We start from the raw sequence: 17,376 nt of genomic DNA on the forward strand, positions 1-17,376 counted from the left end.
CAGTATGATGTCATTAACAAAATACGTCCTGTGGCATAATGAGTTGATCTATGTTCCTATGAAATAAATTGTACCACAGAGGCTGTGAAATGATTGAACCCCAGAATAAAATGAGAATGCTTGACTTTTGTACCTGACATATGAAAGAAAACTGCTTCTGGTATATTCTCTGTTTACAATGATAGAGAAAACAGTTTGTACCAGAGAAGGAGCTCTATCCCTAGTGCCAGGAGTCATGCCACCAGTAAGCTACCACAACTGGAATAGCAGTTTTAATTAGAGTTCCTCTATGATTAGGCTGTACCAACATGGTGAGTTAATTGGAGATGGAATATGAATCCCATCTTCACAATTTTCAGGACTGAATGGATCTCTAATTCCTGCAATTATGTCAAGTACACAAAACAAGCAATATCACTTTGGATTTAGTCTTTGGTAGGAAAGGGACACTTCATTTTATCCTTCTTACCTTAGTAGACCTTATTTCATAATATGTTAGGGAGCCAATGTTCTCCTATTCTAATTCTTTAGTCAAGGACTGGGAAAATAAAGATGACATGAATTAAGGTCCCACTGGACCTAATTTGAGGGGGATTCAGGGAAAACCCAATTTACTGTCTTATTTCTATATGGCTACACACTGATTCCTGGAATATTCTGGCATTCAGGAGTCGTAAGAACTATTCACAATGTAAAGGAAAGATTTGCCCTGCTTAAACTGTGTTACGGGAGTTCTGAGTCTTTGAAATGATTCAGGACTGGGAATTCAATAGGACCTCATTCTTCTCTCTCATGATGACTCAAGTCAGGTCTTAGTCACCAGATTTAATTTTTTTTTCCAATTATACAAATCAAATAGGACCTCAGGGCACTGATCCTATATTTAAATCCCTGGGGACCATGAGCTGATGAATAAACTGTAAAAGTCCTACTGGTTAGACCTTTCTAAGTAGCACACTGGACCTATTGTACAATACCTATGTTCATTGTACCTCTGATGATTAATAGCTGCTACCAAGCCTCAGTTACAGAGTATTAATTGTATCCTCACTGAAATCAGAATTTTCCTGATTTCACACAGATTTTTACACTAACTGGCATCCCAGCCTACAGAAAACAACCGTAGTTTTCATCAGAGATGTCAGCATTCTTTTCACCAATGCGTATAATTTTCTTTTTTTCACCAATAAAAATTAGCAAACTCTTGATAGCTTCTTGGAAAATTAATCTTAGAATAGTTTCAAAAAACTCCCCTGGAGTATGATGGGTGATGGAAGTGGGGCATGATGAACATGGGCTTCCCAGTGAAGATCACTTCTTTGATTAAGATTATTACAGTGGCTGAAAGCAAGACAGCAGTAGTCTATTAGACAAAAAAGGTGTTGTTTCTTGGGGGCAAGGAAACAAGCATGAATGATTAATGCTTTGAATTTTTCTGAGTTAATTTCAGTCCTCCCGTATATCTACCTTCCAGTTCCCATGTTCCCATGCCTTCCCAATCAGTGTTCTTTCTAACTTTAATTTAACCGATCTGGCAGGAATTTAAATTCAATCTTGGGATCAAAGTTTGTTTTGAAGCCTTACAGCTGCAAGAGATAAAAGAGTCCTTTAGCACAGTCTTTGAAAGTCTCCAACATTCATCCTATTCTTTGAGAATAAAATGTAGGAATTTGAGCTCTCTAAGCAAGCCATCTCTATTTGTAGTAACCAACTCACCCTCAGTCTTTGAATTTTTCATGTTCTTCATTCAGTTCTATGCAGGCACATGGTCTCAAATGCTGTTTCTGCACATTCTAGATGAGCACAGGTGGTACTTCTATTGTCAAATTTCCACCCATAATACCATATGGATTTAAAAAGCCTCTGTCTCAGCTAGTCCGGACACCAAGTATATGTTCTCCCTATTGCCCACAAGAGCTATTGCCAAACCACTTCAGTTTGGCAGATTCTTTGTTGCAAGTAAGAAAAACAGGCTGTAGCTAACCTAATCTGATAAGGAATTCATTAAAGGATATTGTACAGCATTTGGAATCATCGAGTAATCTAGAGAGGCGTACTCATGCTACATAGTCAAGATAAAGTCAAAAATCTTGCATAAGACTCATTAAATGAGGTCATCACTGCTAACTGCAATAAATGCTAGACTGTTCCAAACACTGCCATTACTGCTGTAACCACAACTTCCTAAGAGAATTGCTCTGGGCATCTTCTTTGCTATTGCATCAACAGCTTAAGATTCAAAATCTGAGTGGGTACAATGGATTCCTATAGCTTATGTGACGCACCCACTCTGTATCTGCATGGGCACTGGGAAAGTAACGACTTGAGTCTTGCAAGCTCTGTAGTTCAAGCTCTGTTTGGGTAATTTGTCAAACATTTGATAAGGAGTTCATAAACAGGACAATCCAACTGGCTCACCATATTGAAGTATTTTAATATAAAAATATGCTGTATCATTCAGAGAAAAAGAAAGCCAGAAAAACAAATTATTTCTAGGCAGCTACTGGGGAATTAGGATCAGTTTTAGATTTATGCCCTTGTGGACCCTTCACTTTTGTAGCCTCATAAAATTGGCCAGTTCACAAGCTATTGAACAGGCTTGCCATTTACTTTATGCAGCATTATACTATTTTGTCAATTTCAGTACAAACTCTATACCCATGACTTATAGAATGGTATGAATAGACTTGCAATGATATGTGGCCACTCAAAGTCATGCCAGTGAATCACTGTGGAAGCTGGGAAAATTCTAAACTGATACAAATCATTCAAACGGTCCCTATGAAATGTTTGGATAAAAAAAACTTTGTAAAGGTAAAAATTGAATAATTATAGTCAGAATTATGGAGTGGGTCAAAATTTGTGTATTTGTTGTATTCCCTCAGGGGTCAGACTTTCAGTCCTTGGAAACTTTCTGCCATTCAGGACACTGATGGCCTGAATTTTCTCTCAACTTTTTTTCACATCAGCCCTCTTCCTACTCACATCCCCACTTGTTTCTCAATTTCGTATGTTACCTAGTTAAGGCCACAATTTCTGTGGTGTCAAGGTTTGCAATTAATGGAGGCAAATCTTTGCTAGTGAAAATCAGAAGATAGAAGAATTCATGCTATTCTCTAGAAAATTGGGTCTTGAGGAACAAAATATAGCTTTATAACGGGGTGCTCTGGTTGGGCAATAACTCTGAAGGCCCGTGATAGGCATAATTTGATGTTTACTTGTCAGCTCTGGAGGTAGCACTTAGCATAAGGATAAACCTATTTTAGACTAAACCAACAAATTAGTAAGTAAAAATCTAGCCATAGAAGCCGAATTTCTTTTTGCCATGTGTTCAGTGTAAGGAAGTAGTGCTTGTTTTGTTAGCATACTGCTTACAGGAAATTTGTGTTATTACAGTTGTTATTAATATGTATTATTTCAGAAAATCCTACATTTCCAACCATAAGCAGGAGAGATGAGTTTGAAGGCACTAGATTGGTAGTGTGACAAACCCAGAAATGATGATTCTTTCTGTTTAAAAACAATTTCATAGATTCTTTAAATATATCTGACACACATTTTTTTTTTGCTTTTTACCTTCTTTCATTTTAAGATGCCATGTCCCTGCCTTTTGCTAGATATTATACAATATTTTATTACAATAATGAGACTATTGCTATACTTTCAGAATAATTAAAATTGTCATCCATAAAGCATTACCATTTCAAAAGATACTTTGTCTCAATATGTTAATTGTTCAGGAAAAAAATGCATGAAATGTGAACAAGCAGGCTTTTACTTTTATATTAACAAGCAATTAAATAAGATCACTTTTTTAAATTGTCTGACACATAAGATATGCACATGGTGTATTGAAAATTTAATAGTATTTTTTGGCTATCTTTTTATATTGATTCATAATATTTATTTAAATTTTAATCAAATAACACATTCATATGAATTTGTAAAAGCCATGAAAGCACCAGTTTCCTCCCTCAGTCCTTCCTAACCATAGTCCTACTTTCTAATGGAAGCAGATTCTGTTTTAGATTATTTTTGTGGATCTATAACTCAAAAAATAATTTCTAAATAACAATGAAAAAATACCTGATTACTTTTCTGTGCTTTTGAGGAAGTAAATTATATGCTCTCAAAGCTCTAGAAGCTTTAGAACACTTTAGGGGGTGCCTGGGTGCCTCATTCAGTTAAGCATCTGGCTCTCAATCTTAGTTCAGGTCTTGATCTCAGAGTCATGAGTTCAAGCCCTGTGCTGGGCTCCACACTGGGTGTGGGACCTACTTAAAAAAAAAAAAAAAAAAAGAATTCTTTACAACACCTTTGAAAATATATTCTAAATCAGTTTTGAACAGAGATTCTGAATATTTAAAAATACATAATCAGTGATATTGGTCGGTGATTTTCATGCTCATCGATATAGGCAGAAACAAAAATTAGGGTTTACATATTTATGACTGGTTATTTTACACTCTGAAATTTTCAGTTTTCTACTCTTACCTAATTAATTCAATTGTGAAGCATGAGAATAGAGTACAAAGATATAAATACATAAGATCAATATGTCAATGCAGTAGTGTTAAGTGTTAATAAAAATATTTGCTAACATTAGAGTTATGAAAGTAAAGATCATCTGTATTCTACATACATAACGATGCCAATAAAATTTACATGAAGGATTATTGGAGGGACTGTATTAATATTTAAAGCACTTAAAAGAGTTTCTGTCAGAGTAAGAACTAATGAGAGAGACACAGAGAGATAGGGATGGGGGGAGAACAAATTAGTTCCAAAATTAGCTGATTAAGTATCAGGTGTTAACTAGAGTTACTATCAGGGAAAGGGGGGAAGAAGGAACAAAACTTGTTCAACTATTTTTTTAAAAAATACTTTATTTTAATGGAGAAGTAGTAGCAGTATAGAAAGTCAACATGGCACCTCGCTAGTCTCCTATAACTTATTGGAAAATTGTCACCTAGCCCAATTCTCTTTCCCTCCACAGAATTCATTAACATCATGCATTTCTCTTTGCATTATTCTTTGCTTCATGTGAATTAGTTTTGTTAAGAAGACTGATTGACTATAAATTCCTGTGACCAAGAGAATGTTTATTACCATTATTATTATTTTTGCTGTCTTGTTTCGTTTCCCTCTAGTCCTCAAGACCACGCCGAGCAAAAGTACTCAGTTGGTACATACTTAACGGGTATTTCCAAATTAATATCTCTCTAGTAATCTAGACACTAAATTTAGTTTTTCTGCATTATTTTTATACAACATTAATTTGTTTTTTTATAAATTTATTCACCCCAAAATGTATGGCTAATCATTGCTTACTTGTCATTTGAAAAGCTATAATATTTTATCTTTGACATGCCTTCTGGCAACTGCTTTAGGGTAAAATGTTATCTTGCATCCCCTAATCATTGTATTTTGTCTTTGTAGTTATATAAAGTTGTATCATTCAAATTCATGTTCACATTCTATAAATATGGATTTTACTAATTGCCAAGCACAAAAGAAAAGATATCAACGGGAATATTTCTGGAGATTCTCTTGACTTCTAAGTAAAATGAATTTCAGAAACCGAAGATGTTATTTTACTATCAGAAATTGTCTCATGTCATTTGCCATTTAAAAAAATAAGATGAAAGGTTTATCCACAGTCGCTCTCTTGGACTGAAACAACTGTATGCTCTGTGCACAACAGGTGTCCAATAAATGTTTTGAGTGACTGTCAGTAGTGACTCTTAATGACTTCATAATGAAGTAATTATTCAAGTGCCATGATAAAACTAGGTTTCTTAGAAATTACGTAGTGTCAGTTTTCAGCTCACATACACTATTACATACACTTTGGTAATATAAAATATATTCTATTTTAAAATAGTATTTAACTTGAATAAAATTTACTAATTCAGAAACTTTCAGAATAGTATTATAACAAACAGTGAAAATAATTAAAATATGCATAGCCATGAAACAATAAAGTCTTATCAAAAGTGTTCAAGTAAAAGATGACAATGAAATGAATGATTAGTTTTCAAAGTGGTGGCATCTGTTCTGTGAATAATCCAAGAAATGCTTTCCAATTTCCATGCATCAACTCTTCTATTCAAAAGAGGGAATTTCTCAAAAGAGACATATGGGACCAAATGAAATGTAGGGTACTGTGAAATTGGAATTTTAAAATTCATCTCTTATTTATACCCCACTTACTTAAAAAATGATTTGAAGCATATCGAATGGATACATGCTCAAAAATCTTCCTTCATAAATCATTTTTTCCTTTTGTTTTATTTTTTTTCTTCTTTTTCTGGTAAAAGTCGATACCAAAATGCCCAAAAGATGCCAGGGCTCTGTATTCATTTGCTCTAGAGGAAATAACAAGTCCAATATACATGAATATAATTTTCAGTTAATTGCCAAAAAGTTGTATTTGCAGCATTGATGAAAGAGTCTGGATTTGAATATTGAAACGGCCCTAATACATAAAATAAATATAAATTAATTGCTCTAAATATGTATATGTATTAATGTAATTTGCCCAAGTGAATAGCATAGTTTAAGAAGTGATAAATTGGAGGTTTTAAACTTGTGTGTTAGAGACACTGCCCACATCAAGAAATGGCTGTTGATACACCTTGTCCAAATCCAGTTAAAAGTAGCTGCATCTGGACATTTGAAAACAACTGTTTTTGAATTGGATATTTAAAGCTAACTAAATGGTAATTTAAAGAGCTGTTTATAACGTCATACAATTTTAAAGTGAAATGAGATGACAATCATTCACAATGTTCTATTTCAGCCTCAAAGGAGGAAATGAATACAAGGAGAGACTGAGGTTTCATGCATACCATGTAACTTTTTGATGGGTAGAATAGTGACTAAAATATCATCTGTCTCACTTGCCAAATAATACTTCTTCAGCCACTGAAAGCACTTTAGAAATCTTGTGGTGGGTTCAGGAGTTTGTGGGGAGGAAACTCTCAGCCATCTACTGCAGCGAAATGGGTGCAACATGATATTCTTCACAAAATTATGTTTTAAAGAAACAGTATAAGCAATTAAAAGGGTTTTTTTTTTTTTTGAGTCCCTGTTCATAATATTTACTTTGGAAGAAAAGGAGAGATGGGGGAAAGGCTATACTATCTCTTTTTCTTGGCGTATTAAAATGTTTTTAATGAGGTGAAATTATAAAACATAAAATTTGCCATTTTATCTATATAACTCAGTGGCACTAATTACATGAACGATGTTGTACAACCATCACCACTATCTTTTTTCCGAGAAGTTTTCATCACTGCAAACAGAAATTCTGCAGCTATTATGCAATAATGTTCCATTCACTCTTCCCTCACCCCCTGGTAAATTCTAATCTGTTTTTTATCCCAATGAACTCGATGATTTTAGATATTTCATATAAGTGAAATCATGCAATATTTGTCTTTTTTTTCTTTTGGTCTGGCTTATTTCACTTACATATTTTCAAGGTTTATTCGTGCTGCAACATGTATCAGAACTTCATTTTATTTTTATGCATCAATAATATTAATATATTGTCATAATTAGTATATATTCATCTATGGATAGATAGTTGGGTTGTTTCCGTCTTTTGGCTATTGTCTCAGCTATCTTTTGTGTTTAGATACTTAATAGACCTTTAGATGATTGCTTATTTTAGTGTAGCATCAACTTTTGCTTCTACTGTTGGTTAATCAGACATTTGAAAAGAAAACTTCAGATATGATAATTATCAGCACAAAAACAAAAGCCAGAATTACAGCTCTAAATTCTTTTTAATTTTTCTCTTTGGTATACACTTTGTTTTAAATTACTTTGTCTTGACAACTTAGAATATATTTAGTTAAAAGGAATAACCAGAATGCATAGTTGAATATTGTAATTTTCTATTTTAAAAGCTTTCTCTTTTCTTTGAACGTTAATATAATCATTTAGTAATGAATACATATATATTCTATACTGGGTTAATGAAAATATTTCTTTAGTATAAAACAGATAGAAAGGATTATTAATACTAATGTCAAAAATGAAAGCTAGATTAATGGCTACTACTTGAGGGAGAAAGTTCATTCAAATACCATTCAAAAGGAGAACATGGAAAAATTAAACTCAGCTTAAACTTTCTGGCCAAACTATTTCTTTTAGTACAAATTATTTTAATTATCTTCTACCATGAAAGTTCTATTTTAAGGGGAAAAATAAAGAAAACAATTCTAAAGCATCAAAAAAATCCCAACAAGCTATTAATTTGCTAAACACAAAATAATAGATAGTATTTGTTTTTATGTTAACATATTAAATGTGTTTGGGGAAAAGGGAAAATAATTGTTTTATTAAAGTATTGAATTTTAACATTTTTTCCAGATGAATTCAAGTTCTTTATGAAAAGGCTACCTATGAATTATTTCCTCAACACATCTACCATAATGCATTTGTGGACAATGGATTCTAATTTTCAGCGACGCTATGAACAATTGGAGAACAGCATGAAGCAACTCTTCCTGAAGGCGCAGAAAATTGTACACAAGCTCTTTAGCCTTAGCAAGAGGTGCCATAAACAACCCCTCATCAGCTTGCCAAGACAAAGGTAAGACATTCGTGGCAATATAGACAACTGAGAACATTGTTTTGACAGTGAGCTCTATTTATTTTCTGAATGCAGATGTGGTAATATACATAGCATGATGTTATAATTTATATCATTAGAGATAATTTGAAAACATTTTCTCTCAAGTCTCAAGATAATAAATTGTATTTTCCAAAGCAGTAATCCAATGGAGAACCCATATACTGACGCTTCCTTGTTTTTCATTTTCTTTTAGTATCAGAATCAAGAAATCATTGTTTTGTGTGGTAGTCAACTAATAATTGTATTTCAAAGTGAACAGAAAAACACAAACCCTACAGCGATATTGTAAGCATAGGGAGTAAGCAGGACCACAAAGTGAAATTTCTTAATATGTAATTTTCAAATAAAAGAATTTAAAGATCATTTTCTTGGAGCAGTGTTCAAAATACGTGAATAAACATAAACAAACCTCATTCTACATGAATCTCTGAAAATTGCTGAAAAAATGTGTAATAATTTATATGAATAATAACAGACTATTAACTGTTTTCTAAGAAAATAGAGTGGCTCTGTCATTGTGGAGCCATTTTTTTCCCACTTTACATATGTTTATTGTCAGTTAATATAAATTTAATTTTAATATATTAACATTATTTTACATTTATGCACAGAAATAAATCTGCTTTTTTTAAATGTTTTTTATTATATTATGTTAGTCACCATACAGTACATCCCTGGTTTTTGATGTAAAGTTCGATGATTCATTAGTTGCGTATAACACCCAGTGTACCATGCAATATGTGCCCTCCTTACTACCCATAACCAGTCTATCCCATTCCCCCACCCCCCTCCCCTCTGAAGCCCTCAGTTTGTTTCTCATAGTCCATAGTCTCTCATGCTTCATTCCCCCTTCTGATTACCCCCTTTCTTTATCCCTTTCTTCCCCTACCGATCTTCCTAGTTCTTATGTTCCATAGATGAGAGAAATCATATGATAAATTGTCTTTCTCTGCTTGACTTATTTCACTTAGCATTATCTCCTCCAGTGCCGTCCATGTTGCAGCACATGTTGAGAACTCATTCCTTTTGACGACTGAGTAATATTCCATTGTATATAGGGACCACTACTTCTTTTTTTTTTTACAGGTTTTTTTTATTTTAATTTTTTTTATTATATTATGTTAGTCACCATAGAGTACATCCCTGATTTCTGATGTAAAGTTCAATGATTGATTAGTTGCATGTAACACCCAGGGCACGCAATATGTGCCCTCCTTACTACACATCACTAGTCTATCCCATTCCCCCGCCCCCTCAGCAAATGTTGAGAACTCGTTCTTTCTGATAGCTGAGGAATATTCCATTGTATATATGGACCACAACTTCTTAATCCAGTCATCTGTTGAAGGGTATCTCGGCTTCTTCCATGATTTAGCTATTGTGGGCAATGCTGCTATGAACATTGAGGTGCATATGGCCCTTCTCCTCACTACGTCTGTATCTTTGGGGTAAATACCCAGTAGTGCAATGGCTGGGTCATAGGGTGGCTCAATTTTTAACTTTTTAAGGGACCTCCACACTGTTTTCCAGAGTGGCTGTACCAACTTGCATTCCCACCAACAATGTAGGAGGGATCGCCTTTCTCCACATCCTCTCCAGCAATTGTTGTTTCTTGCCTTGTCAATTTTTGCCATTCTAACTGGCCTAAGGTGGTATCTTATTGTGGTTTTGATTTGAATTTCCCTGATGGCTAATGATTTTGAACATTTTTTCATGTGTCTGTTAGCCATTTGTATGTCTTCATTGGAAAAGTGTCTGTTCATGTCTTCTGCCCATTTTATGATTTGTTTATTTGTTTCTCGCATATTGAGTTTGAGAAGTTCTTTGTAGATCTTGGATACCAGCCTTTTATCTGTAGCATCATTTGTAAATATGTTCTCCCATTCCGTGGGCTGCCTCTTAGTTTTTTTTGACTGTTTCCTTGGCTGTGCAGAAGGTTTTTATCTTGATGTAGTCCCACAAGTTCACTTTATCTTTTGTTTCTCTTGCCTTTGGAGATATGTCATGGAAAAGGTTGCTTTGGCCGATGTTGTAGAGGTTGCTGCCTATGTTCTCCTCTAGGATTTTGATGGATTCCTGTCTCACATCGAGGTCTTTCATCCATTTGGAGTTTATCTTTGTGTATGGTGTGAGAGAGTGGTCAAGTTTCATTCTTTTGCATGTAGCTGTCCAATTTTCCCAGCACCATTTATTGAAGAGACTGTCTTTTTTCCACCGGTTGTTTTTTCCTGCTTTTTCAAAGATTAGTTGCCCAAAGAGCCGAGGGTCCATTTCTGGGTTCTCTATTCTGTTCCATTGTTCTATGTGTCTGTTTTTGTGCCAGTACCATGCTGTCTTTGTGATCACAGCTTTGTAGTACAGCTCGAAATCTGGCATTGTGATGCCCCCAGCTTTGTTTTTCCTTTTCAACAGTTCCTTGGCGATTCAGGGCCTTTTCTGGTGCTTGAATAAATTGTGAAGCTTGTGGTAATCTGGCTTCTTTGAGGTAGTAAATTTTGCTGCTATTCTAAAACGTTTGAGAAAAGGAAGAATGACATATTCATCCATTAAAAGACAACTATTAAAAAATATACATAATCTCTACAAAATAATTCAACTACCTTATTTTGTGCTGTTATATGTTATTCACAGAAAGGCCAAGGATACTTAGAAATATTACATTTAAGGTGTGTTGGAAAAAGTTTAACGACCAACTTTTCGGCAGGAGGGGGACACTAATTTATGGCATTTACCAATTCTTGTGATATGCATAATTGGCTCTTCTGAGCCAATATATGCAGGCAGCAGCAAACCACTAAGAATTGATTAAAATATTTTTATGAAGTTATCTCTTCTTCATTAATAGTGGAAGGTGAGATATAATAAAATCCCTTCTCTAACATCACAGGGAAAATAAGTTTAGGTCTATGTTATTATCTAAGAACTATGTCATGTACTTCCTATATGTGCTCAAAAATGATGGGATTTAGCAAATTGGCACATGGGCCTAACTCGTTCTCCACCTTTTTTTATATCATCCCCCAAGGAAAGACTGTTTCATACATTTCAAATTGTTGAAAAAATCAAAAGTAGAATGGCATTTTTTGGTTGAAGAAAACTGTATGGAACTAGTGTTTTAATATCCATACATAAAGAAGCACCCTCACATTTAATATGGCTACTCTCACACTGTAACGACTGAACAAGGGAGTTGCCACATAGTTATATGGTCCTGAAACCCTACAATATTTGTTATCTGGCTCCTTACAGAATAAAAATTTGCTGACATACGTTCTAACATGTGCTTTATCTTTAAAAGTGTTATTGATTGTTTTAAAAGTATTCAATCCATATATAATAGAAATCTTTTGTATTATAAATACGTTATGATATATACAGGATATTATAACTTTAGTTTTTATCATATGGAGAGCTTATACAACCAGATTGAATCCTGAGTCTTGAGTATTCTTGGAGTAATATTGAATATTTTACTAATAATTTCTCTAGAATAAATATATATTATACATATACATATATTACATATAATGTATAATATATAATGTATATGGATATATAAAAATATATTCATACATGTATTTATTAGCCACCCAGTGGCTTATATATAATACATATATACAAATATATAAATATATCATATATAAGTATATATACAAATATATAAAAATATATACATATATACATACATACACAAATATATATATTTATACTTATATACATATGTATATTTTTTTAACTAATATAACACCCTAGGAGTAGTCTAAAACCCTATAGATCAAAATGATTTTAATCCAAATGCCATCTCAAATTGATATCCAAATACAGAGTTGGATTATTTCATAAAAGTCAGCCAACATTCCCATCTTTTTCCTCCCTCTATTCCTGAGCTCCAATTCTAGTACAATTCAGAATGGTACTGTGACCATGAACTAAGTGGAAGGACAAAAAAACAAAAATGAACACTTAGGGTAAATGAAGTTTAAAGATTTAACAGTGTCTTTGGGTAAGAGAGGAAAAAATAAGTCTGGGTAGCTGAAATGAACTGTAGCTGTTAATGTATTCGGGAAGGATTGCCCTGACCACTGGAACACTCTGAATATGAGATTCAGGCAGAGTTTACAGAAAATCTGAATGTTTGGTTATCTGCTGGAGTTCCTAGAGATAGCTCTCAAATCCACAGACAGGAAATGCTCAATAAATATTTGATAAACGCTCTGTGATATGTTTTCTAACATTTTAGTTCAACTTCTAGAATCATTGGACAGCAAGTTGTCATTTTATGTAAAATGTTTTCTACCCTATATAAATTGGATCCCCTGTTACAATATGCATGTCATGTTCTGTTTATTTGGCCAGTAAGCAGGTGAATGCCTTCCCTCGCTCTTTCAAATGGACATGAGAAGTGTATTAGTTCATTAGAGCTCCCCTAACAAAATACCCAGATGGAGTGGCTTATAAATAGTTCACAGTTCTGGAGGCTAGAAGCCCCAGTCCAGGTGCCAACATGGTAGGGCTCTGGTAAAGTCTCTCCCTTTTCTGGCTGCAAACTGCTGACTTCTCACTATGTCCTCACATCATGGAGGGGTGAGAGGTCTCTTTGGAGTTTTTTTTATAAGATAATAGTCCCATTCACAAAGGCTCCACCTGCATGACCTAAGCACCTACCAAAGGCCCCACCTCCTAATACCATCATCTTTGGGGGTGAAGATTCCAACATGAATTTTGAGGGAACACAAACATTCAGACTGTAGCCTACAGGGCCAGTCTACCTATCAGTAAGACCTTGGGATGTGGGCAGTGAGAAGTGTAGCTAACACTTTCTTGTGCAGAAATCCTGTCTGTGGTGGGTGACAGTGAAGCTGGCATGTAGACCCAATCTGGGACAGAGAATTCAAGTATATTCAAAGCCTTATTTCCACTTAACCCCTAGATCCAGTGCATTTCTCTCTCTGAGGCTTTGTATCCAACTTTTTTTTATTTCTAACTGAAACCTGACTCTTTCTGTACCATATGTGTCACCAAGTATTTACACCACTGTAACACATGCAAAAAATAGAAATTTTAATATTTTCAAAGTGAAAATGAGAATGGTATCTATATCCGACATGCAGGAATAATGTGCAAAAATCCTTTAGAGCATATTTGTTTTTCCCTTCAGTTTCTCTTCATCTCTTTTCAGCCTATTCCTTACTTTCCTTTCTCCTTTGCTGAATAACCATTTTTTTTCTTTTAACCCTCCCTCTTTATTGACCCTCATTTCTTCAATATAGCCTCTTTTTACTGAAATCTTCCTATGTTTTTGTTATGCAGAGTGATTTGGTTCTCTTAGAAAATCAATTTACAACTTCTCACTAACCTACTGCAAAATGTTGCCTCCCCATCTTCGACCCACTTTCTCTTTTAATGCATTAGAGGATTACATATAACAGATTTTTTTCTCTTTTTAAAAATTTTTTATACTTTCAAATATATGAGATATCTGATTTATCCTCCAATAATTTTCTCTTTTACCTTAAGTAATTCAAATTGGTTTCCTTCACTTATAATAATAGGGGAAATTTTTAGTAGATATAAAATCTAATAAAAACCTGGATCCATTTTGAATATGTCCTGAAAGCAGTAAAAATGAAGTATAAAAATGTAATTTGCCCATGATAATAAATATCTTCTACCTGCCATAAAGCTTATTTGAGATAGAGAAGTACCTTCAAAGTCTAATACTATAAATATGTTTGCTTTTCTGTTTGTTTTGATAGTTAATTTTGTCAAAGCCCATGTATTATTACAGTATATAATTAATTTTCCAAAACACCATTATTGCACAATGTTGAGAAAGGCATTTTGAGAGGATATTGGTCCAGGGATGGGGGCAATAAGTAGTTGCCAAGTCTTAATGGTGCATTGCAAAAATTAATGTAGAAACTAACAAATATATAACATTAAAAGCAACAATATAAGGTAAATATAGCTATTAAACATTGAGGAAGAATCACATTTTACTTGGCACAGGAACCAAAGAGAAATATGTGAAGATAAATTGCAACTTCCTAATTTATGAACAGTAGAATTATATAAATGAAAATAATTTTAAGTCATTATAAGACATTTTTGTAATTTTCATGCATTCAATAAAAGCAATCAGAAATCACAATCCTTATCTTGTATTAAAATATATAATTTTGGCAAAAAAGAAAGATTTTGTTGTTTCTTTAATAATGAAGAGAGACAAACTTTGGTTAGATAAAATAGTTCATATATGATGTTACAATATTTATTCCTAGACAGCATAAATTAAACATGCTTAGAAAAGACGTTTATACGTAAGAAGCATTTTTTAGACTACTGCCAGCTTGGACAAGAATAATTCTAAGATTATAGGTAGTATACCCTGACTGAAAAAAGGAAAGGCTGGGGTGGAAGTGTATTTCATCCAGGTCATTTTAATGATCTTTATTTCAATCGTAAAGAGTCACATTATACATGAGTTAAAATCCTCTCTCGTTTGGGAAATATGGAGTTGAGAGCTCAAGACTCCTCCCACTTACTTTCTGCCATGTTTGTGGCTATTTGAGCTCAAATTCCAACCCTGCACTCTACGCTCATCATCTCCCACTCCCCAGCTGATAACCTGATACGTAGTTTCCTTTTAGTTGCGCTATATGCACAACAGCTTGAACACTTATTCCTAAAAGCCTATACTTGCTAAAAATTAAGATTTAATTACTTTATAGCGGACGAACAAAACTCTGTTTTAAGTTGTGGTTTAATCAAATAACTCTTTTCTCTATATTGTTTTACATGATATTTATCTTAAAATCTATTCACTTTTTTCTGGTCCTGATTTTTTTCCAATTTTGTTATCAAATTCAACAATCATTTTGAACTAAGTTTTTGTAAATGCATATCTTCAAGTGTTGTCTTGGTGACTTCAAATATGTAATGAAAAGCATGATTGTAAACTAGGCGTTGGTAATGGTGGTATAGAACTTAAAGAATTAGTTGGTATCAAAGAATCAATGAATTCTATAATATTTAAGGAATGGATCTGTAATGTAAATCCTTAAGTTGGCCAACTGCTTGTAGTTGATTTTGGACTACAAAACTGTGACAGTAAGAATATCAAACGTATCGTAAAAAAATTAGAAAATAGCAAATTTAGTTACACACTGCTTCCAGAGATCACAATCCATGGCTAATACGTCAAGAGAAACATTCCAGGTCCCTGCCATCTTTGCCTTGGTCTTTGGAGAAAGAAAGCAACAGTGATGTAAGAACACATTTTATCCAAATTCATTATTTCAATTACATTAGTCACAATATACCAATATACTGGTTCAGACAACTCCTTCCAAAGTTAACAATGCTTAAAACAGGGAAAGAATCAGAATTAAAAGTCTTTATAATTTTCCTGGCAATTTTCACTTTTATTTACATGCTTTATCCTATCACCATTCTCCCTTTATCCTCAAGAGAAGAAAACCAAAACTGAGTGACAAAGTGTTTGTACTTCCTAGTACCAGGTGACATGTACATAAAACATTCTGCAGGTTCATATGCCCTCAGTGTAGCTTTTCTGTTATCTTAGTGGCAAATCCTGTAGCTGAAATCTTCTGTAATGACTTTGACCAGCAGATGTCAAACTATTTGGTCTCAGGACCCCTTTATACTCTTAAAAATTATGGAGAAATTCAAAGAGCTTTTGTGTGTGAGAGATAAAAATCCATGTAGATATGTATATGCTTATACACGTATGCACACACGTACTATAGTAAGAATTGAAACAAATTTTAAAATATGCATTTATTAATACAATTAGAAAGAACAATAAATGTGATCACTGCATGTTAATATATATATAACATTTAAATTTGAGTGATTTCTGCAGAATTGCTTAATATTTGGCTTAAGAGAAGATAGCTGAATTCTCATGGCTGTGTCTCTATGCAATGGGTTGCAAATTTTAATTTTGTAATCTCACGCAGATTTATTGGAGAAGTGAGTACTGTAATAACCTTTTCAGATAATTATGGATATTAGTCTTTAAAATGCACCAAAAATTCAACAAGTGGTAGATTTTAAAAAGTTACTTGTAATTTGGAATCTAAAACCATGTGATTAACATTTTGACATCTTTTACATTAAATTATTTTGTCTATCTTGAACTTTAAAATGGATCTTTCACCATGCATATGAAATCATGGGCCAGTCATTTGGAAAATACTGATGCACTTAGTTTTGAAGATCTTCCAAATGTAGACAACATATCATTACAAAATGACAAAAAAAAATCATTCCTTAATATCATCCTTGGGTTCATGAGAAAAGTCTTTATTTATTGGGAAGCCATCACTCTCGTTGATGCCATTACAAGTTTTCCAAATATCTAATTTTCACTTGAAAAGTATACCTTTAACATTGATATTAAATATGTCAGTGGTCTGTCTAGAAGTGATAGGTTTGTTTCTTTCAGTTTTGATAACAGATCTGTCAAGTATCCAAGTCTCAATAAACTAGTTTGTCAATTATTCTTTCAAGTAAAAATGGTTTGCCATGAAAAAAGTGCTTACCTCAGCTTTCAGCTGAAACAATTGCACAGGTGTTTTGCCTCAAGGCAATCATTATAGTTCAGTGTGTAACACAAGTGCTTTATTCATATTCCCATTTTGTTCTGACATATGGATTTGTACTGAAAATTGAGACACAATAAACTTTTTTATACTGTTTCACCA

The 17,376-nt window shown here is 33.5% G+C and overlaps 1 protein-coding gene across 3 annotated transcripts in view; it reads left to right on the forward strand.

The window, feature by feature from the left end:
* Positions 1-17,376, forward strand: part of BRINP3 (BMP/retinoic acid inducible neural specific 3) — a 407,590-nt gene that overhangs the window by 332,364 nt on the left and 57,850 nt on the right. For all 3 annotated transcript variants that reach the window (XM_034667184.1, XM_034667185.1, XM_034667186.1), the window contains one exon: positions 8,383-8,605. In XM_034667184.1, coding sequence (XP_034523075.1) covers positions 8,383-8,605 — 223 coding nt within the window. The remainder of the gene's footprint in view (positions 1-8,382; positions 8,606-17,376) is intronic.

This window comes from Ailuropoda melanoleuca, chromosome 8, assembly GCF_002007445.2.
Source record: "Ailuropoda melanoleuca isolate Jingjing chromosome 8, ASM200744v2, whole genome shotgun sequence".
In the NCBI taxonomy this organism is placed as follows: Eukaryota; Metazoa; Chordata; class Mammalia; order Carnivora; family Ursidae; genus Ailuropoda; species Ailuropoda melanoleuca.